Source organism: Chiloscyllium plagiosum, chromosome 10 (assembly GCF_004010195.1).
Source record: "Chiloscyllium plagiosum isolate BGI_BamShark_2017 chromosome 10, ASM401019v2, whole genome shotgun sequence".
Taxonomy (NCBI): Eukaryota; Metazoa; Chordata; class Chondrichthyes; order Orectolobiformes; family Hemiscylliidae; genus Chiloscyllium; species Chiloscyllium plagiosum.
This window is the reverse complement of record NC_057719.1, coordinates 56292803-56317196: the sequence shown is the minus strand read 5'-3', so window position 1 is coordinate 56317196 and position 24394 is coordinate 56292803. Positions and strand designations below refer to the sequence as shown.

The following is a 24394-nucleotide window of genomic DNA, read 5'->3' as shown; positions in this document are numbered from 1 at the left end:
CATGTATCCTGGTGGCTAACTTTCTTCCTGTTTGTCCTACATAGTGTTTGTGGCAGTCCTTGCATGGAATTTTGTAGATGACGTTGGTTTTGTCCATAGGTTGTACTGGGTCTTTTAAGTTTGTTAGTTTTTGTTTGAGTGTGTTGGTGGGTTTGTGTGCTACTAGGATTCCGAGGGATCTTAGTAGTTTGGCTGTCATTTCTGAGACTTTTGATGTATGGTAACCACAACACCATAAACAAACACACAGACCTAGACACCATCTATCAACCCCTCAGAAAACAAACAGGTAATGACATCACCACAAACCCCAGGTTCCCCACCCAGGCCAAACATATAAATAGAAAGTTGGAGACAACAACTTCGCTTTACTTGGAGATTGCCACTGATGTTACCTAGCCAGGTAATGAAACGTCTAGATATCAAACCTACAGCTCAGCGAGCAAACCTACACTCTAAACCTCAACCTGAGCTACAAACCTTGCAACAACCTTTTTCACTATCCTATCTACCTGCGATTTCACTTAAAAGGAATTATGAACTTGCACTCCCCAGCTCTTTACCATTAAATGTAAAAGTCCTGTCCTGATTTGTCTTTCCAAAATGCAGCATCGCACATTTATCCAAATTAAATGCCACCTGCTACTCCTCAGCCCAGTGGCCCATCTAATTAAGATCATGCTGTACTTGGAGATAACCTTCTTAGCTGTCCAGTACACCTCCAATTTTGGTGTTATCTGCAAACTTACTAACCAAACCTAGTTCACATCCAAATCAGTTAAATGCCGAAAAGCAAGTGTACCCTAAAGATGTGCATATATAAACACTATCATAGAAGGGTGATTAAGAGGGCAACACCAACTAATTTTTCCTCTCTCCAGTCATAGGACACTGAAGATTAATTATCCCAACCAAGATTAAGCAACTGAGTTCAAACCAAATTTGGGATCTTCCTGGCTATATGCAATTATGCACTCAACTGTTGAAATGGTGGTATTTAAATCTCTCAGACTACTAACTTTGCAAGTTTATTGTTTAGGAGCGATTTCTTTGTTTCATGAGTCAAGGACTTTCAATATATCACAAATTCTGTAGAAACATTTTAATAGAAAGACAAACAGTTTTCACTCTTTAAAATGTACATTTAATTCTACATAAAGGAACTGTATAGTACATATTCAAAGACAACCATCTTTACGCTAAGAATTAACAATGTTCAGATGACATCTTTTCCCCCTGGAATTGCAACTGTACAGAACTGCATCATTGGTCGAATACAACAGATTTAAAAACACTGAAAAGAGGGGAAGGCTAGCCCTTCTATGAAGTTTAGTACAATATTTCCATACAACGCCATCTTGAGAAATACTCTTTAATTATAATCAGAGAAACATGTGCATACAAAACATTGTAAAAGTACAGGGTCTAATGGCAATTTTAAGTCTCATGGTTTTCAAATAAAAGTACTAAACAGCAAGCAAGACTTAAGGCGGCTTTATCCTCCAGCTGAAAGAAAACATCCCTCCTTTTATCAGGTACATTGTACATAGCCTTCCTAAAGTCATTCTTTCTTTTTCAGTCTCCTGTGAATTAGTGTTTTTTGTCTTTCCTGTCCAATTTATGATCTCTTTCAGTCCGTGAAGATCTTTTGCCTGAATGACTTTCTGTTATAGATCTCTTCCTATCTAACCGTGACCCTTTTTCCCTGGATCCTTTTAAGTCTTTGCTACTGGGTTTTGATGACTTACGATCTTTGTCTGCATTTGAAGTAACTCTACGCTTTCGATCTGAGCTCCTCCTCCGCTTTCTGTCCCTGCTGTGACCCCGACTACGACTTCTACTTCGACTCTCACTACTGCTGCTAGTGCTACTGCTGCTATCTCTGCTACTACTGCCACTGCTACTGCTAGTGCTGGAACTGCTTCTACTGCTGCTACCACTGCTCGAGCTACTGCCACTGCTACTGGTACTTGAACTACTACTCGAGCTGGTGCTACTGCTACTCCGACTGCGACTTTTACTCTTGGTCTTCTCACGACCTCTGCTTTTACTCCTGCTACTACTCTTGCTCCTACTTGTGCTTTTCCTTGGTGACACCCTAACTGGTTCCACTTGTAAATCCACTGGCTGAGTGTTTACAGGACTTTGTGCTGGCTCATTCCCAACCGAACATTCAAGCTCAGGTTCAGGCTTGGGTTCGGATTCCAGTTTGTATTTCAACTCAGGTACTGGCTTGGGTTCAGGTTCTGGCTCCAACTCAGGTTCTGGCTCAGGCACAGGCTCAGGTTCCTTAGAAACCTCTTCTACTCTCTCCTCCCTACACTCATCTACTTCCTCCACCATATCCTGATCATTCTCTACATTTTGGCTTACTTCCTTATCATCAACAGGCATACTCTCTGGCTGGCTGTTGTTTTCCCCCTCCTCTACCTCCTCCTCCTCAGCCTCCACTTCTTGCTCCTTGTCCTGCTGTTTCTCTACACTTTTAACTGCAACTACTTCAACTTCCTCTTCTGCTGCCTCCATTTCTACATCATTATTCTGGTTACCCAAATCCTCCACCTCTTCATGGTGAGCCACCTTACCCTCCTGTTCCTCGTTTTGTTGCTCTTCCTTCTGCACCTCTCGCTGTTCTTTTTCCTTCAGTGACTGACGTCTAGGTCTAACTTCCATTCTGTTAATTTGATCTGCAAACTCCAGACGCCTGTGTTCAAAAATACCTGAAGATTCAAAAATAAACAAACTTGCATACAAAAAACTTAAATATAATGTAGCACCATATCAAAAAGAAATAAATCATAGTGGTGGTGCAGGGAACATAAGAGATGATAAAAGATCATATTAATTAGATTCTGTTCAAATTGATATCCATGTTATAGGCCATATTCCTAGCTTGACTACGAGAGATGTCCATTACAAAGATCAGCTAGTTTTCTTGCTTCTTAAACAATTAGATATTTATAGGGGTAACATGGTTGTAGAAAACAGATTATAAATACAAACAGCGAAGGGGGAAGGGAAACAGGACATGCACTGCACACCTTCCAAAAATGAAAACATATCCTTTCTACACATTTATTTCCAGTGCATTATGAAAACCTGCAATAATTTTGCAAACAACATCTGAAGAACTGCCTGACAGGAATAAACAGTTCCTGTAACTCCCCATGATACCAGACCTTCCAGCACTTTATTTATAGCTTGTCATTCTGAAATCACTGTTTGCTCCAAAACAAAATCAAATATGAATGGGTTAAATCTTTTTTTAAGAGAAAGAACTATCATTTTAAGTCAAAGAAAGAGAGGCATTCTAAATTGAGTAAGAGAAACTGTTTCAAGTGGTCAGATTTCATTTTGCATCTCATTGAATAAAAATATGTCCTCAGTGAGGGAATAGGACTGGAACTTGAAAGATTCAGTATTGAACCATGGATACATTGCATCTTTAAAGTATTAATATACACTTAAGGAACTAAAATTTGTGCTACTAAAGATGACTGCAGTAGAAGAAGAATTACTATCAAATTAGTCAATAGTTACCTAATTAAGTCATTAAACTTGCAATACCCTATGCATAAAACTAGTTAAAATCTGTCAGTCAGTCACAAACATTAGACTGAGGAATTAAGAATAGGGCGCTTAAAAAAAAATTAGGGTTTGACTCTTCAATACAAAGTCCTGTACTCCCCTGATAATTTTTAGAAATATTTTCACTACTTCCTTGTAACAGGCTGTGCATAACGAGATGAATATTAAGATTTGCACCAAACAGTGTGAAATGAAACCTTGAAACACTGAGGTGTAGAAATAGATTGTTCTGGAACTTTTGAATCCATTTGTTACAACAAATACAAAATTCAATCAACTAGACAATGTTAAATATACAGCCAAGGTCTCCCAGGAGTCTCACTCAGCACTTTAAAATGATACAGCAATTTTATTTTAGCAATACTCTTATTTAAAGTTACTGTATAACTGTGGGGAAAGATGTGGTAACCTAGTAAATATGCCAACAGCCTTAGAACCTAAGTACTGCATATTCAAGTCTCAGGGCAATTTATGAAACTGAACTAAAAAAAAATTGTAGATTTACATAAGCAGCGGTGACTACAATAGCATCCATGAGGCTAAATATGACAATTATTGGTCCTGCCTTACCAAAAAGTCAAGTCCAACATTGAGGTTTAGATTGAAAGTTATCAGGCTAACCAAGGACATACAAAAACTTTTGTCCTTTCTAAACCGAAGTAGTAGGTATAGGCTTCTAGAGGGACTGAAGGTGAGATTCAGCCCTTTCAAATCATTCAACAGGTTTGATATGCATGCAGCTTGTGAAGAGGAGCAAACACTGCAGGAAGGTTGAGCAAATTGACCACAGCATCATGATGCAGTGGCCATTCAAGGGGTTTTGGGGAGGGTAGTAATGATGGTGTTTTTTTTGGAGAGGGCAGTGTATTGGTAGGAAACACCACGTTCTCTACATTAGAATGACAAAGTCCAGAAAACTGCTGCTTGCCTGGTACCATGGAGAGAAAGGGAACGGAACCAATTATTATCACTGACCATTGGGAGGATTAAGGTAGACTTTCTGCAGAGTGTTTCAGGATTGAAGTACAAAAGGTAGAAATTCCTGAATCATTACTCAAGCCACAAGTAAACGGACAGTAAAAACGAAACAACAGATGAATGTGTGGTTTAAAACTTGGCATGGAAGAATCGTAAGCGTGGCAAATTAGATTCTAGATTAGAGTGGTGCTGGACAGCAGGTCAGGCAGCATCTGAGGAGCAGGAAAAATCGACGTTTCGGGCAAAAGCCCTTCATCAGGAATCACTTTTGCCTGGCAAATTAGATACTAAGCGTGCAGTTTAAAACCACAATGTTTAGGGAGGGGATGCAAATGGTTTCAAGGAGAGAAGATTTAGAAACTTTAGACAGATAAAGACAAGACAATAGCACAGGCTACCAATGTAGCTAACAAGACTAATTCTTACAGGAATGGGCAGAACATAAACATAAGGCTGCCACAGCAAATAAGATCGGAATAAAGAAAATTGATAAAGGGACAGAACTAAAGGCTCTTTATGACCAGACAGATGATTTGGTTGCAAAAATAGAAATACCAAGTGTGATGCAATAGCCAGACAAAGTTGCAAAGTGAACATGGTTGGGACCTGAATAAATCAGGAGAGGAAGAAAAGGAGATATGTAGCACTATAAGCAAAGGAGGAGATCAATTCAAAGTGAGAAATGATCTTGGCTCAGAATATCCAAACATTAAAAAAGGAAAGTCATTGGCTAACGAAAATAATCATGATTTTAATTTTCATAGAGTTTGAATGAATTGAATCAGCAAATGTAGCTTTGAGGATGAGTGCATTCACTGAGTGTATTCAGGCCAGTTTCTGAGAACAATACATTTTAGAAACAATCATGGAATAGGTTACTTTAGATTTAGTAATCTGCAATGAGACACAATTAAGTAATGACCTCATAGCAAAAGGATCCGCTAGATAAAAATGAACAGGACACGACTGAACTTCACATCCAGTTTGAGTGAGAAATTGGGGTCTGAAGTAAGTGTTATCTTAGTAATTGCTTTTATTCAAAATTACAAAGACACTTTCATTAATGTGCAGTGGAAAAATAAGGTAAAAGCTAGTCAGTAGCAAAGCTGTGGCAAACTTCTAAGGAGCCATTTCGTAACTCTCAAAGATGCATTCCATGGTGCACCTCCTTTTGTCTCCACCTGTGGCTCAGGATTTTGGGATGGTTTAAACATAAGATTGACGAGCTGCATAGATCAGAGCTAGCCCAGATAGAGTCGTAGAACCATACAGCATGGAAACAAACCCTTCATTCCAACTTGTCCATGCTGACCAGATATCCTAGATTAATCTAGTCCTATTTGCCAGCATTTAGCCCTGATCATTCGAAACCCTTCCTATTCACTTACACATCTAGATGCCTTTTAAACACTAATTGTACCAGCCTCCTCCACTTCCTCTGGCAGTTCATTCCATATATGCATCGCCCTCTGTGGAAAAAACTGCCCAATAGGTTCCCTTTAAATCATCCCCCCACCTTCTTACATTAAACCTATGCCCTCTAGTTTTGGATGCCCAACCTTGGGAAAAAGATCTTAGCTGTTCACAATATCCATGCACCTCATGATTTTATAAACTTCTAATGGTCACCCTTCAGTCTCTGATGCTCAATCAACAAAATCTTAGAAACTGGCAATAGTTAAGTGAGCATGCATAAAAATTGGTCAATGGATTATAAATGTGAAAAAAGCATGTTGTGTTATGAGGAAAGATTCAGTAAGATGGACCTACACTCTTTAGAGTTAAAAAAATGACAAGAGATTTCATTGAAACTTTAGATTGAGAAGGGGCTGATAGTGTAGTTGCTGAGAGAAAGGATTCCTACTGTGTTGGAATTCTGAGAACGTGGAGGTACAGATAAGTGATCGCCCACTTGGATGGAAATAAAGGAATTTCTCCTCAGTTGCTAATCATAGAAATTCTTAAAAGGAATCAATTCATATATATAGCTCTTAATGTTTACACAGAAATAAAATGATAAAACAGTGCATAGTTCAAAACAAGTTATTTGAACAAGGATTATTCAAAACCAACTGCTCTTGAAGTGCTTAGAAAATCTACCAGTAAATGTTAAAGAGTGCTCAATAGTGAATAGTACCAAAGAAATCTCTAACAGAACGAAGGTAACAGCTTTGAGGTTCAGATTGCTGTGTTAAGGCCACTCTCTGCTTGAACCATCAAAACTCAAATCCAATACCTGCAACTTCAACTACATTCTATGCTAAACAAGCCTCTGGACAATTTTTATAATCTTTGGGCTCATTAACACTCCTAGCAACATGGGTCACTCCATAAAATTTAAACAAACAATGTCTACTGTTCAATACAGCAATGAGTGTCAAAGTTTGAGATTTCATCTTTTAATTGCGGACTGGCCAGACGTGTCAGGTAGGGGTAAAACATTCTGGGTATTTTGCAAATGTGTTATGGCCAACATTTTTCTTTCAACTGTCACCACGACAGAAGATTATCTGATGATTTGTCATTTATCTGTGGGATCTTGCAGTGTATGTACTGGATTCAGTGTTTCCCTACTTCATGATTGCACTTCCAAAATGCTTTCTTGTGGGATATCTCAAGGTTGCAAAAGTACTGTATGAAACCTTTCTAACAGTTATCCTTTAGCATTTAACTCGGAAACCACTTGTGACTGATTCAGACAAGAGTTTCCCTGTCAAACCACCAAAAACGTTTTCATATTTTAAACAGACTATCAAATGTCCTCTTAGCTTTGTGTTCTGGGTAAAAAAAGTTCTATTGCCTCAGGTCTCTCTTTAAAACTAAGATTATCACTCCTGAAATTAATCCCCCAAATCAGCATTACACATTCTGACTCTGATGTTCCTTCAAATTGCTTCTAAAACCACATATGTTAAAGAGTGCTCCAAAATACTGCCTGGATTTTATATGAATATACTGTTTCTGTTTAAATGAACCTCTGATCATGATAGAATATTTCTGAAAGACTGCTTAGATGCCAGGAATTCTCTCAACTGAACTGGTCACCTTTGGAACTTACCATGAAAACATGGTAGCTATCAATTTAATGCAGGAGAAAATGGGGACTGCAGATGCTGGGGATCAGAGTTGAAATGTGTGGCAATAGAAAATCACAAACCAGGCAGCATCCGAGGAGTAGAACATTTCGTGATGAAGAGTTATGCCCAAAATGTCGATCCTCCCGCTCCTCAGATGCTGCCTGACCTGCTGTGCTTTTCCAGGGCCACATGAATTTAACGCAATCTCTTGTAAGGCTATAAAAAGACATTTTCATTTATAGAACATAATCTGTTTATTGGGCGGGGGGGGAGGAAGAGGACACAAATGTGTTGGATGGGTGATGTTTGAAGGACCCTTTGAATGGAAACTTGCTTGACTGCCTCAGAATGTTGGGCAAATATAAAGTGTATTTGGTTGCACAGTATGAGAATAGGATGTGTGCACACATTGGCACATCAGTTTTAGTAACCCAAAGTAACACCTTGCAAAAAATCAGCCTTGCACTACCTTTATCTTGAAATAAAAAACAAGATTGGTTTGGTCCATCTCAGTTGGACATCATTTGTTACAAATGGCCTGCTGGTGCAAATAAGTTCAAACCGGAGCGGTGAATGAATCACAATTCGACTAATTTTTATTCAGTATCATAGTCATTCATTGCTAAACCTATTCAAAAAGAGAACAAAACTGACCCAATTTGTTAGTTAAAAAAAGAACTGCCGGAATTTTTTTTTGTTTTTTTTTTTAAGATTAATACTTGAAACTTGGACTGACTTTTTTTTTTTTAAAAACAAAGTTGCAGACTCATAACTGCATAAGAGATAGGAACAGAAGTAGACCAATCAGCTGTTCAAGCCTGATCCACTATTTAAAATGAACATAATACACATTTAGGTAAAAACAATGACTGCAGATGCTGGAAACCAGATCCAGCACCATTGATCCATAATACACATTTAACTCAAATCCACTTTTCTGCCACTTACTGATATCCTTTAATTCCCCAAGATCAAAACACTTGATTACCTCAGTTTTGAATATACTCAACAATGGAGCACTCATAACCCTCTAGGAGTAGAGAAATCCATAAGTTCACCAGCCCCCCTCAGTGAAGGTTGCTTCCCCTCATCTCAATCTTTAATGGCTGATTTCTTGGCCAAAAGTGGTCTACCTAGTTCCAGATTACCCAGCCAGCAGAAACAACCTCAGTGTCAAAGTCGTAGATTCCTTCAGCATCTTAAATTTTTCAATAAGACAGTTTTTCAAAAAAATTCAGAATGCAGACCCAATTAACTCAACCCCTCAGCATTGGGCAATCTTCTCATTCTATATTTGATGCACTGCCTGCAAAGCAAGCATATCTTTCTTTAGATATTTCTTCCATTAAAGATCATTATGCCAATTTGCTTCCAAGCAGTTCACTGTACTTGCATGCTAACTCTTACTTGTATCCATACCTTCATTCCTTTAAAGAATATTCTAACTTTGCATTCTCAACCATGTGAACAATCTGAGCTCCCCTCATATCATCATTAACATCCAATGTTCAGGGGTTTAACGAATTTTTCTCTCTGCAGTCTGTCCTCCGTATATTCCATTTCATTCTCATTTGAATAAACAATAATGATTTTAATAGGTTGTTTTCTATTAAAAACAGAATTTCTAAATACAGACATTAAAAAAAAATCAGATTCTTGACAGAAAACCAATTGCTGAGCTACCAAGAATTCAAGTTGAGACTTCTGAAACACAAGATAATGCCCTTAAATTGTCCTCTGGACTTGCTGCTCTTAAACTTGATTTGGTCTTTAACACAAACATTTCTTTACACACACTATATATCTTAGTAATGAAATTGTGCAAGGCCCAAATCTGTCTAGATTTAATACTGTTCCAATATTTTGGCAGCCCTACTAGCACACTCCAAATGGGGGACAAAAGAAATGTCACCTCAAGACAATCCCTTTCACCTTGAGGCCACAAAAAGCTCTTTTCTCCCTTTCAAACACAATCATTCTCTAGTTATTAGTCAATAAACAGCTATCCCTTTACAACTTCTGAACTGCAAATATCTTATACCCATCACATTATATTTTGATCTTACACTCAGCACCTGTCTCTTACATTATAAGATTTTCAAAAAGGGTGCCTGCACTTGGGTCACACTTGGCCTTGCATCTTAATAACTTGTTTTTATAAAACACAGCAATCCATATCATCCACTTGCTAGTCTCTTTCTTTAGAATAACTGTACACTGGCCATTCTGCAAATCCTGTTTCTATACATGAACCAGTGACATACCGGAAAAAAATGATCACAACTCAAATTTTTATTTTGTTTAGCAAGCTACATTTCTGAAATGACATGATTTAAACTGGCTTCAGGTAAGGCATTATCTGCAATTCTACTGTAAAAACACTTACCATTCATCTTCCTTTGGGATTCATCCAAAAGTTTTTGAGTAGCTGGACAATGTTTACCAGGTATATAAAATAAATGAGGCTTTGTCTTGGTTCTGATGTACTTGATTATTTTTAAATTATGTTCATTCCATACATCTTGCTGTTTGAAAAAGGAAGAAACATTAAAGATCAAGCGAATGCAAAATTCACCAATTTCCTATGCAGACAACAAATTCCTACCAACTGGGCCAGTTCCACTTTTTGTTCTAGAAGTCTTAGCTCAGTTTGTTTAGCACGACGCTCCTCAAATAATTCTCTCCTTTCATTTTCTACTTGTTTACGTTCTTCTTCAGCTTGCACTTCAAGTTTCTGCTCTATTTCCTGACGTCTTTTTTGCTGTTGGTAAGGGAAAAAAAAAAGCATCAAAACTCAAGAATTTTCAACCTCAACTCTACAATGTTCATATCTGAGAATTTAAAACAAGAAATCATAAGTTACATGACACCATGCTTAGCCTAAGAGGTTTATTTTAAATCACAAGCATTCTGAGCACTGCTCCTTAGTCAATGGAGCAGCGATCCAAAAGCTTGTGATTTCAAATAAACCTGCTGGACTATAACCTGGTGTCACGTGACTTCTGACTTTGCCCACCCCAGTCCAACACCAGCACGTCCACATCAAAATAAATTTAATTCAGAAGAGTAATTTTATGCCAGCTGCATCTTGCCATTCATATTATCACCAGAATTTCATGTCTAGCTTTCTCTCAACTTACTCTGATAATAGCACAGAAAACTGTTAAATACTGCAAAGGTTTTGTTAACATATCTTAAATGCAAGTAATAACCATGAAATCACCAAATTTGTACATTTAAGTAGAATGAACTATGCAGTCAATCTTCACGGTCAAGTGTGGTCGAACTGCCATTAAGACAGACATTATTCAAGGGCACCAGAGGCAAACACACATCTTTCGGTTGCATCAATGCTTAAGTATGCCGACAACTTATTCAACATACTAGCATTGCATGTGTGCATATATATTTCATAGGTAAGTAACATCCTCTTACAAAGCCTTTAGGTTCAATGCGATGCACAATTTGTACTGAACTTAAATAGCACAGATTGGTACACTGTAGAATGATACAAAAACGTTTGAATCAATAGGATTTCTGAAGAATCAACCAAAATCTTCAGAGATCACCAAAGTAATGAAGTTACGGATTATACAGCCGTACAGAATAATTTTTAAGTAAACTTACATGTCGCCTTGGACAACGAGCTGCAATCTAAGAAACAATACACTAATTGAAGTGCTTAAAGTGAGCCCAAGAATCACCACTGGACAAAGGAACATTTTTTGGCATGACAGTTATTCAGCACACTATCAAATATTTAGTTTGTTTTAATCGTTGAGAAACACCACTGAAATCATTAGCACAGTTCAACAGAAATTGAAGTCAACATTTTATGAATGGATCTGGGGGACCAGAAAAGAGCGAGTCAGCACTTTGTCCTATCATCCTTGGGCCATGTTCAAATTCATCACCAAGTGATACAATGATTAGTTTTAACAAGCGAGAATATTTTGTAAGTCTTCAGGATCTGAATCATTATTTGTCATTAAATCTCTCCCTATGGGGAGCACTTCCTGACTGGCAAAATCCAAATAATTATTCACATGGCATCATTTAGAGCCACTCAGCACAGTTAAAATATGTACATTACACCTCTGATTCAAATTTAAACTGCGGCTCAGCATTTCATTAAAAATTACTGTAAAGTGAACATGGAAATAGATGCTCTTCATTAATGTTGCATTTAACTAATACAGCATGTCATTCTGAACTGGTCCAGATCTACTGTTCGTGGTAAATAATAACCCTGATCCTCACTAAATCACAGCAAATATAATAATCGCAGTTTTCTTCTGCCTGGAGACAGAATACTGCATGGGATTGGAACAAAATTTGAGACACATTCGAGTTTGCCATAATTTAAAAAGTTACAAAGATTGTGTACATGCATTTTTGAGGTAGAAACTGATCCATAATGACATCTGTTGCACTCTATTTTGATTTATCTGAAATATTTTCAGATACCGTTGTTGTACTGTAATAATCAGGACCCAAATTCTCGATGCAAAATCCAGAAAGTGAAGAGCAAATACAAAGAAAAATATACCCTCTCAGTTGCAACATTAGATTCCTGTTTGAATTTTTGCAGTGTACCCATCAACAGGCCAAACATCCGCCGATTCCTATTAAGTAGAAGACAGCAATTAGACACTTTGTACTTGTTGCTTTGGAATTGGACCAAAAACTTGTCAAGAATATACTGCAAAATAAATTCATCAAGTATGATGATATTACAATTTATTCCTGGGGTTGTAGAGTTTTTAACCATTAAATACTCCTCTAGCAGTAGGACTTCTGACTAACAACATTTGAGTTAGCAGTAAATAGTTATTCTTAAAAAACAAAATGCGTTAACAACAACTGCTCAAACCACTTCCAGTTCAGCTTTGAATTAAGTGCTCATAGCCAAGTAAAACCGCTTGGTTACTTTTGCGCGCACACCAAAAAAAAAAAATCAGATTACATACAATTTGTAGCTTTAGTTTACACCGGTGCAGACTAGTAAATTACACTGGTCCAAGACTGGAGTGCTATTTATCCTCCTTGTACATACTCTATACATCAATAGAAACAGAAGTTGAAACCAAGTATCGTCTAGAAAATGTGCGAAGTCTTTTTCGTAATAAGTTCCAAAAGGGGTTAATTTTTGACGACTATACTGTGAAGTAGAGATACCTTTCTTTGCCCTTTTCATCCATTGTTTGATCTTGAATAAGGTCTCGGCGTGTTCTTTCTTTGGAGGTAGCAACAACAGAAGACTGCAACGCTGGCTATAAAGAACAGACTGAAATTAATAATTTCACTTCAGCAAACATTTGTCACTATCTTTTTAATGGGAAAAGCCAAGTCACTGGAGACACTTCTATAGCAATAGACCCTGTACTCTGATTGCCAGTAGGCAGTTCAACTATGGCAGCATTTTAGTGGAACCTACCAGAACTCTTCAGAACAGATTGTAGAATCAGTTCTGAAGATGGGTCACTAGGACCAAAATGTTAAGTTTTCTTTCTCTCCACAGATGCTGCCAGACTCGCTGAGTTTCTCCAGCAATTTTATTTTTCTTTTGGAATTCAAGCATCCATTGTTCTTTCATTTTTTAAAAATACATTTCTTCACTGACATCCAAAATCTACTTGCTTGCAAAGCTCCTGTCTAGCCCAAGTCTACCAAAGCAACTTTGGAGTTAATATTGTTATGTTTGTACTGAATTTTACAAAGATCTGGGAATAGCCTGATTCGTGGTTCCCTCTGTGAGATCTGATAAACGGTGATCGTGTAAAGTTGACCTGAGAAAGACAGGGGAAAATTGAGACAGAGCACAATTTCTGCCTTAGGGATCACCATAACAGCAAACCTGTAAAGTCCTCCCTTTTGTATCAAATTGAGAGAGATGCACAACAGTCTAATGACGGAATAGCCTGACATTGTCTACAATATGTTTCCATAATTATGGCAATGTCTAAGACATCATCAACGCATCCCAGGGATGTCTTGTTCCAGGGGCATGAAAGACCCCTCCAGGACTGCAACAGTGGGATAGAATCAAGAACAGGTTGGCATGGTAGTCCTCAACATTCACGCCAGCTGCCACAATCTTATGGCCGCAAGTCAAATATTAGCAAGGAAATCTCCTGCTAATTCATATCTACCAATCCAACCAACTTGAAGCAGAGGGATTCAAAGGTCTATCACCAAACGTGACTGGTTATCACCTGCATTGACTGAACTGGCTGAGTCAAGAAAGACATCATATTGCTGACAAGTCCAGCAGTAAGCTGCTCAATAATCTTCATTTTGCATTGTCAGTACCACTCAGTAGCTAACCTAGTTACAATATTCATCCAAGCACAGAAGAGGAGCAGAACTTCAGGGGTGATGTGAAAGTGACAGTCCTTAAAGCCACATTCAACCAAGTCTGACAACAAGGAATGCTAAAAACACAATAGTTAGTGGGGAAAAATCCTCCACTGGCTGGAGTCTAGCTAGTACGAAGGAAGGTGGGTTATGGTAGTTGGAAGTCAATCAACTCACTTCCAGGAGATTCTTGCAGGAGGTTATCAAGGTAATGTCCTGAACCCAAACATTTTCAGTTACACCAATTACCATACAAGTCCATCATAAGGTCAGAAGTAGGGTATTCACTATTGATTACACAGTATACTGGACAGCACCATTTGCGACTCATGCAGTGAGAGACAACTGGTCAGGATAACATGATAGCTTGGGTTGTTAAGTGGTAAGCAACAATCAGGCTACACAAGAAGATGATCATTGACCAGCACAACAAGAGAATCTAGACATTGCCCCTTTACATTCAATGGCATAACCATCACCAAATTAAGTAAGGTTTGGGTTGAAGTGTGAGATTTTATTTCAAAGCTTTTTCCCCTAACAAGTCATGGTGATGGAGCTTTCAGGAAGAGCGGAGGGACTTAAAATAAGGTGAATCAGATCAAGATGCTGTGTCATTCAGACTATCTGAAAGGTATCATATCAGGGATTTAGGAGCATTTAAAGGATTTAGTAAGTTTGTGGTTCAGCCAATTGCTATGTCTGGGATTTTGTTCTTTATAGAATTCTAAAGTTCAAGAACCACAAACATAACATTTTCACCACTCAAATGGAGAGGTATAGTTACAACAATATTCACGCAGAACAACATTATCCAGGAGAAAGCAACCTGATTGACTGGCATCCATCCCTTAGGACAAGATTCACCTTGGGATGGTGATGATGTCTTCAGTCATACTCTCAGCATCATACATAGTGTTAAGCTATTGCTCAACTAATCAGTATTACAATTCCCTCAATTTTGAGAAGCTTACAGATGTAGGTTAGGAGTTGTCTGCAGGGTTTACAGGGCTGTATTTGTTGTTGGAACGAGCTCTAAGGCAGATATGGCTGTCAGTGCTCTGCCCCAATTTCCCACATCATTAGATGTCTATTCTCATCAAGGAGGGCTTGATCATTTTCAAGACATGAAATGGGGTCACAGTGGATAAGGATTTGGAAAACTTTGAACGAGAAAGGCAAGCAGATGCTTAGGAACATAATCATTTGCAAGTTCCAGCCCAGATCCTACACTATCCCCACTTGGAAGTATATCGTCACTTCTAATTGTCACTCGGTCAGATGTCTGGAACTCCCCAACAGCACTGTGGGTGTCAATCCCCATGCCCCGAGGAACTGCAGTGGTTCAAGAAGCGAACTCACCACATCTCCTCCAGGGTTGTGAGGAATGAGAAATAAATCCTTGCCACTTTCCACATTCAATGAATGAATAAAAAGGTACAAATTATCTATCAACTGAATCAATAATGAGCAGAAGTTTTATTTTGCAATTAAGCAATACTTTTTTTGTATCTTCATCATCCTCTGCGTCGCTGTCTTGACGTGACTCTCTCCTAGATCGACGATCTCCCAGCCTATTAAAAGAGAGCACCAATTGGATTTTGAAATATAATTTATTCATGCACTTGACTCTTAATTTGCATGCAGCAAAAACATTATCACTTCTACATAGTGCATTTGTTTGCACCCTGCACTAAAATCTAAATACTCAACTTTGACTTCTGTCGACATGTTTCTATTATAATCAGACTACAAATATGAAGCACCCACAGCTCCCCAAGTATGATTTGATCATCAAGAGGCACAGTGGGATGAAATAATTATTTTTATTTTCTAGCGGAAAAAAAAGGTCTGATTCTTGTTGAATGTTGCACATTTCCAGTGATGATTAGCTGTTCTTTTGGAAACAATTCCAAATCTTGTTGCTGATTTTGTTTGTTCATATGATGTGGGCATGGTAGGCCTGATTTGGTAAGAGCAGATGCAAGTCTGCATGCTGATTACATAGCTGAGAATTTCAGAAGATTGTACAAGTGAGAGATCACTAATTAAAAATACAGATTTTAGCATTAGTGTATCGAACTTAAATCGCTGAAGGTAGTTCCAAGACGAAAGCGAGGATTGTCGGTATTGGAGATCAGAGTCAAGATTAGAGTGGTGCTAGAAAAGCACAGCAAGTCAGGTAGCATCCAAAGAGCAGGAGAATCGACATTTTGGGCAGAAGCCCTTCATCAGGAATGCAGTTCCAAGTATTTTGTGGTATGTAGAGTAACTTCACACCTTGGATGCAGTTGACTGAAGGGTAATATTAAGTGTGGGAATATTGAATTTGGAGGTGCAATATTCAGGAAGACATACAAGTCGGGAATCCTTGATCTCAGGACCAACTGGTTTTTTGAAAAAAGGACATTTTGGGTCAACTATAATTCGTAAAGGCTCTTCGAAAAATAGCTTGGCTCTACCCAAATAGACCTCAAAGTGAAGATACTTTTCCCCAAAAGGGTCTACAGACATGCTAAATTGTGCCCTTTGGGAAGGAAAAAAAAACTGCTTTTAGATCCGCTCAAGCCAAGGAGGATATTGCAGATGAATGCGTAGCTGAGGAGCTGATGAAGGGGGCAAGGTTTCACACTTTTGTGGTCTCTTCAGGGTAGAAATGACCTACATCTAAATTGGAAGGGAATCAATATTCTTGGGGGGAAAATTTGCTACTGTTCCTGGGGAGTCCTTAAAATAGTGGTAGTGGTGGTTTGGGGTGAGAAAACAGAAAAGGATAAGGCTGGTACAGAAAACATGTTTAATAGTCCACATTGACCAGACATCCCAATGTATCTAATCCCATTTGGCAGCCCTTAGCCTATATCGGTACAAACCCAGATGCCTTTTAAGTGTTGTCATTGTACCAGCCTCACTCATCTCCTTGTTCCATGCAGACACCAACCGATGTGTGAAAAGTTGCTCCTTAGGTCCCTTGTATATTTTTCCCCTATGGCCTCTAGTTTTGGACTGCTACCCTGGGGAAAAGACATTGGCTATTTACCATACCCATGCCCCTCACAATTTTATAAACCTCTAGAAGGTCAACCCTCAGCCTCTGACGCTCCAGGGAAAATAGTCCCAGCTTATTCAGCCTCTCCAACCCTGGCAACATTCTTATTAATTTTTTCTGAACCCTTTCAAGTTTCACAACATCCTTCCTGTAGCCGAGGGATCAAAATTGAAAGCAGTATTCCAAAAGTGGCCTAATCAATGCCATGTACAGCGGCACCATGACATCCCAACTCCTATACTCAATGTACTGACCAATAAAGGCAAGCATGCCGAACACCACCTTCACTATCCTGTCTACCTGCGACTCTACTTTCAAGGAACTACAAACCTGCACTTTGTTCAACAACACCCCTTAGGTCCTTACCATTAAGGTGCAGACGTCCTGCCCTCATTTGCCTTTCCAAAAGGCAGCACCTCATATTTATCTAATTTAAATTCCATCTGCCACTCCTCAACCCATCTGATCATGGTCCCGATATATTCGGAGGTCACCTTCTTAGCTGTCCACTACTCTACCAATTTAGGTGCAATCTGCAAGCTTACTAGTCATAAGTCATATGTTCACATCCAAATCATTTACACAAATGACAAAAAGCAGTGGACCCAACACTGATCCTCGTGGCACATCACTGATCACAGGCCTCCGGTACGAAAAGCAACCCTCCACCACCATCTGTCTTCTATCTTCGAGCCAGTTCTGCATCCAAATGGCTAGTTCTCATGTATTCCATGCAATATATCCTTGCTAACCAGTCTGCCACGAGGAACCTTGTCAAAAGCCTTACTGAAGTCCATATAGATCACATCCATCGCTCTGCCCTCAAACCTATTCACTACTTCTTCAAAAAAACTCAAATCAAATTAGACAGATAATTTCCCACACGAGTATCATGAAGACTATCAGCCCTTGCCTTTCCAAACATGTGCAATTCTTGTCCCAGGATCTCCTCCGATAACTTGCCCTGATGTCAGACTCACCGGTTTATAGTTCCCTGGCTTTTCCTGATCACCTTTCTTAAATAGTGGCACTATGTTAGCCGACCTTCAATCTTCCTGAACCTCACCTGCGGCTATCGATGATACAAATATATCAAAGGGCCCAGCAATCACTTCTCTAGGGTATACCTGATCAGGTCCTCAGGATTTATTCACCTCTACACATTTAGATGTCCAGCACCACCACCTTTGTAATATGGACTTTCAAGGTGTTGCTATTTATTTCCCCAAGTTCTCTAGCTTTATCTTTCTCCACAGTAAACACGGATGCAAAGTACTCACTAAATATGTCCCCCATTTCCTGAGGTTCTACACATACCATCCAAAGACAAATTTATATTTCATAGATGATAAGTTCAATCCCATAATGTCAGTTTGGAATTTTAAACTAACTTTAAAAAACCTAGAAATAGTGTTTGCACTAGCAAAAGTGACCAGAAATCTGTCATCTGCTATAAAATCACAATTAGTTCATGATTGTCTTTGAGGAAGTATACAAGCCTTCGGCAGTTCTGGCCTATGTACACTCAAATCTTGCAATGTTTAATTGATTTAACTGCCTTTTGAAGTGTTTAAGATAGATAAATTATTGTACAAAGGAAACCTGGGGTTGGCAATGTGATATCAAGTTGGTGAAGTTTGTATCAATTTTTAAAAAATAAATACAGAATCTAATCTAAAATGTATGTAGAAAGGTCCAATATAGATAATCAACTGAAATCAGGTTGTGGATAGATTTTTATAAAAGTCCATACAAAAATACATATACATTAAAAATACAGGGTTTTCAATGAACATAAATTTATCCTAATTAAAAAGATTCAATGGTATTAGGAGCGACAATTATAGAATTTCAATACAGTCGCTGATTAGGCAACCTTCAGTGCAATGCAGATCCCAGGAAATGCCTTCGAGCTCAAAAGCTTCCTCAACAACATACTTTTTTCATTGTTAGATAATTTTAGTTTGATTTGGACAAATTCAGTGAGTAGGCAAACGCATGGCAGATGAAGCATAATGTAGTTAATGCAAGGTTTTTGGTAGCAAAAACAAAAAAAGCAGATTATTTGAATGGCAATAGATTGGTGGTGGGGAGGGGGAGGCGGAGAGGTGGAATTCTCTGCCACAGAAACAGCTGAGGCCCAAACACCAGGTTTTCAAGAGAAGATATAATTCTTCAGACTAAAAGCTTCAAAGGATGTCGGGCAAAAGCAGGAACACTGTACTTAGTCAGATGATCAACCATGCTCACATTGAGTAGTGGAATAGAGTACACATACTATGCTCCTATTTTCTAGGTATCTTTTTGATCATCTACATTCAGCATGGACACTTGCAGGAAGGAATGTGATGTGCCATTGTGTATCATTAGTCACATTACTTTACTAGGTACCCATACTATGACAGTAATGTGATTACCATGGAGACTCCTTTACTCCAAAGGTTACTTTTGAGTACAGGTCAGGGACTTGTACTTAATGCTTACCCCATTTATTGCAAATTTGACTCAAAATTCCATTCTGGATCTTGCAATATTATATGCCTAAAAGCTCTAAACAATTCAATGAATTGTTCAAGCAAGTCTTAAAAATTACTTTCATGTGATGTGGGACGCAGTGGAAAAGCAGCATTTACTGCCCTTTCTTAACTAGCTGAATCATATGACTTGCTTGAATTTTTCAGAATCAAACACTGTGGATCTGGAATTACACGGAGGCCAGACCAGGTAGGATTAGCAGGACAATTCCTGAAGGACATTCATAAACCAAATCTGTTTTTATAACAATTGATTTAAAAGATTCATATCACCAACACTGAAAGTGACTTTATATTTTAATTTTATTAATTAGATTATTTAATTGAAATTGATATAGTGGGACTGAACCTGTGTCCGCATGCTGGACTACTAGTAGTGACATAGGAGAAAGTGAGGACTGCAGATGCTGGGGATCAAAGCTTAAAAATGTGTTGCTGGAAAAGCGCAGCAGGTCAGGCAGCATCAAAGGAGAAGGAGAATAGACGTTTCGGGCATAAGCCCTTCTTCAGGAATGAGGAGGGTGTCTCTAATCTCTAGTAGTGTCTCTAGTAGTGACATTATGCAACTGCCTCCTCATGCTTATTAATTTTACAAATTAAGTTACAAACTTAACTTCATCAAGTTAGTCAAAGCAGTCTTATAAGAGTGTTTAACAAGTGTGAAGGATTCGAAATGTGAGAAGCCCAAGATAATTTTGACATTTGCTTAATAGAATTGCTATTACAGCCATCAACGAAGGAAAAAAAAACAAGGGTTAGATTAAGATAGAGGAACAATGGGGCCTTGATGTACACGCTGACAAATCCCTGGAGGTAGCAAAGCATGTAGAAAATATGATTAAGAAAGCATAATGGGCACTTTAATAGTTTAGAGGGAAGCGATGGTCAAACGATATTAATTGCTAGACTGCTAACCCAGGAAACAGGTTTGAATCCCACCGCAGTAGATAGTAGGATTTGAATTTAATAAAAATCTGCAGTGGTCCAAAGACCACCATGAAACCATTGTCAATTTGTCAGGAAAAACCACTTGGTTCACTAATATTCTTGAGAGAAGGAGACTGTAATCCTTACCTGGTATGGCCTATAAGTGATTTCAGACCCACCGCAATGTGGCTGACTCTTAACTGTCCTTTGGATAATTAGGGATGGGCAATGAATGCTGCCCAGCCAATGCCACCCACATCTGTTCAGTGAATGGACTGAGGACTAGAAACTGGAATTAGGTTGGATAGAGATTGATGACTTCCTTTTGTGTTGTATACTTCAATTATGTTACCAAATATATTGGAGAAGAAACTGGGAAAACACATTAAAAACACACATACTTGTCTCAAGAATGACTGAATAATGATGCCATTAACCACTTGCCCAAATTTTGTGGATTCTTTGGTAGATTAATTTTACTATATTTTGAAAAGATGTCATAAGGATTCTTCTGTGGAAATTAATAATGAAATTCAGGTTACTCTTTTTGCCAAGCCTAGATATGGTACAATACAGAAGGGCTACTTATTTGAATTTACTAAGCAAGAATTCACCTCTGCATCTCTACTTTATTTTTGGACAGAATACTCATTCAAAATTAAATATATCCAAAACATTAACTCTCAAGTCAGTGTAATAAGCAGTTGTTTTGACTGTATAATTCTTGCAGAGGACTGCACAAAGTCGAATGTCACACTGGAAGGGTTTATGATAAAAGATAACATACCTGCTGAGTGCCCCATCTAAATCTCTCTGTTTAGCTGGGGGACCTCCTCCGCTGTCAGAGAGTCCACGTCTATTTAAGTAAGAAAATAACAGTAGAGTTATTTGCAGCAAGTTCTTTTATTTTTAAATTTTCTTCTTTAAAAAAACGCATCACAAATTAAAACTTCACAGCATTCCTAGTACACGTTAAATTGCAAACTAAAGCTAAATACATGCCAATAAGATCAAACAAAATCACATTCTAAACAGAAATCTTACTTTGGACATTTATAAAACAAAATGCAAATTTTTTAACTTTAGAATATACAACATAGCATAAGATTCCATTCTACCAATGAAAACGTGAAGGCAGGTAAGGAAACAGGTAAAGAATTTCAATCTTACCTCAGTAATCCAAGGCCACGTCCCCTACCTCCACCAGGACCTGCGATGGATAGCCGCCTAGCTTGGCCGGGCCTGTATTTAAAAGTAAATTTCAATTAACAAGTGCTAAAGTCTACCCAATAGGGGATTTTGTATAGAATAAACTAAGAAAATATTCTGGAAGTGAGAAAGACCTTTGGAACTTGTAAATAATATCTATGATCTTCACCCACAGAAGGGAATGCAATAGCTCTAAAGACACCACTTGACTTTTGATGAGGAAACAAAGATTTAGCAAAAAGATGCATACCGTCATATTAAACAAAAGTAATGGCAAACTCTACCAACAATCCACTGCAAAACCCCTTTGAACATAAATGATGAAATGGCAAATAGGGAAACAACTGAAAGGAGTTTTCCTCTTATCATTTGACTTATCACTCATCCCTTCAGATTGCAGTCAATCCTGTTCATGATCACCAATGACTTCAATGAAATCATCCCTTTGAGTCTAAGATTTTCAATACAGTTGACCATTTAAGCTTTCTCTACCACTATGTCACAATAAACTTATTTTCTCCTTTCTTGCTTTTTATTCCTATAGCCTTTAATACCATGAATTCAATGAGATTTCTACCCACTTCTGCCTGATCAGTTCCAATATGACTTCCCCAAACTCTTGCACAACTCTAAACGTAATGCCACCCAACATAATCTCAAATGATGAGGTTAACCTTAATTTGAATGTCAACATACATTCAATTGGTAAGCCTCATGATCATCTTGGCGTCTTACCATCCACCCATTAAAATTACAGAAGTCAGATGGCTTGAGCCAAATACTGGCAAGAAAGCAACCTAGTATTTCCCTCCCCTCCCAAAAATGACTGTTTAGTTTTTTGCAATGTATCTTAATAAACTTTTAGTTAGGCTGAACCTTGATATACTTTTGGTACTAAAATCTTTGTGCTTTTGTTATTGATGAGATTGACTTTGCCTACTCCTTCCAGTTACTCTGCCACAATATGAAAATATTGATCAACAATCATTACTGACTCAACCACAAAAACACCCTCTGCAGTCATCACTCTGGGCTTTATTGAATTATGATTACAGTGCCCTAAAGCACTTATCCAACATTTTAAAAAGATCTAACACAAAGATACCTTTCAATTCTCTGAAGATGAGAAAAACATATTTAAAGAAACGAGCTGATGTCAAATTTGTCAACACTGACCTCTGGTACTATTTCAGAAAACACACGAGTTGTGGAAATGGGATGGGACAGGGAAGAAACGGTTATTTTGTATTCAGTAGTTTCCTCCAGTTCCTACTTTCGGACAAACAATCGACAAAAGAGTTTGACTTTCTATCATTCTGCAACCATGTTTCAAAACTTCATGGTGTCATTAAATAAGTGCATCAGTAAGTACACTAAATTCAAGAGAACCAATTTATTAGTGGTGTTTTGGTACAGAGCGGAAAGTGACTCGATATTTCTACAGAAAATCCCATTCACTGGCCACATTTATCTTGGTCCCCATGTATTCAAAGAAGCAGAAACATTTATGATGAAACTCCCCAATTTACAATTGGTTACCCCGAAATGTGACTAATTACGAATCCACCTCTTAATTACTGAGGTTCTTTTAACCGTCGCGAATTGGTTCTATGATGGGGTGAGTGAGGTCCTTAAACGCGGGAATCTGTTAGTAACCGCGAAAAGCGAATACAGAAGGGAGTATTTCACAGCCGTGCATGTGTGCAAGGGGGAGGGCGTTCTGCACGTTTCAATCGTCAACATGTGTTGAGAGCAGTGGCCATCGAATTGGACTGATATGCTCTCGCCACTTCCTCCGTTCACTAAAGGGATTGATGACCCCCAGACTCCCCCAAAGCTGGGACATTCTTCCGCTGGTGATTCCCACGGTTCCGCCGGCCATGGGGCCTGCTTGCCGAGAGGCGGCGAGGCCCAAGAACGGGCCTGAGGGAAGCGGCCAGATGGACCAAGGTGTGGGAGCCCACTGGAGTCAATCCCGGAGTCAGGCCCAAGGTTCGGCCTCCAACTCTCCCTTCCCGTGGATTCGTTTCGACGCTTATCCCTCCCCTGCCGGGGATAAGCCCGGGTGCCGGGGATAAGCCCGGGCCCGGCCACCTGGCGGCCCTGTGGATGTAAATCACGAGGCCATGGCGGCCAAACCTGAGGTGCCAAAGGCTGAAAGGCGGTCACCTGAGGTCATTCGGGTCTCGGCCAGTCAGTTTCCGAATGTTCTCGTCCACATTCTTCAAACTTTCCTTCGCTTTCTCCAGTTGATCCTGCAAACTTCTCACCGCCACCGCCATCTTTGCTTTCACCGTCGTGCGCACAGCACTCTGGGAACAGGCCAGGCTCCACCCATTCCCCTATCGACCCGCCTACTATTAGTGATAGACAAACTAAAGCGCCAGTCACCGCTGTTCAATCTCTGTATAAAGTCCAATCAAATGGCCGAAGCCCAGGGCACTGGCCAATCAGTTATTTCATGCTGAGGAGAGTCTCAGTGACTGTTTCAAGAGTCAGGGGTGTTAGAGACTAAGCCAAACACCTCAAAATATTTTTAAACAAGCAGCCCAGTTGGTAAATTTGCTATTTGTTTTAGCTAAGTCAATAGTGGATATTCCGGGAGTAAATTAGCTGATTTGACTGCCACGTTTTAAACAAACAGAATTTATTTACAAAATTATGGAATGAAACACAAT

General features: G+C 38.8%; 1 protein-coding gene across 2 annotated transcripts; it reads right to left on the bottom strand.

The window, feature by feature from the left end:
* Positions 1-1121: 1121 nt before the first annotated feature.
* pnn (pinin, desmosome associated protein) lies at positions 1122-24041 on the bottom strand. Of its 2 annotated transcripts, XM_043697809.1 has the most exons (10): positions 23886-24041; positions 21678-21749; positions 21295-21363; positions 15499-15571; positions 12822-12916; positions 12193-12268; positions 11271-11297; positions 10249-10404; positions 10030-10168; positions 1122-2720 (listed from the first exon to the last, which is right to left on the bottom strand). In XM_043697809.1, exons 1-10 carry the CDS (start codon positions 23996-23998, stop codon positions 1591-1593), a joined length of 1950 nt encoding a protein of 649 aa, XP_043553744.1. In that variant the 5' UTR covers positions 23999-24041; the 3' UTR covers positions 1122-1590. The 2 variants fall into 2 exon arrangements, with proteins under 2 accessions (XP_043553744.1, XP_043553745.1); XM_043697810.1 differs by lacking the exon at positions 11271-11297.
* Between the last annotated feature and the right edge of the window lie 353 nt (positions 24042-24394).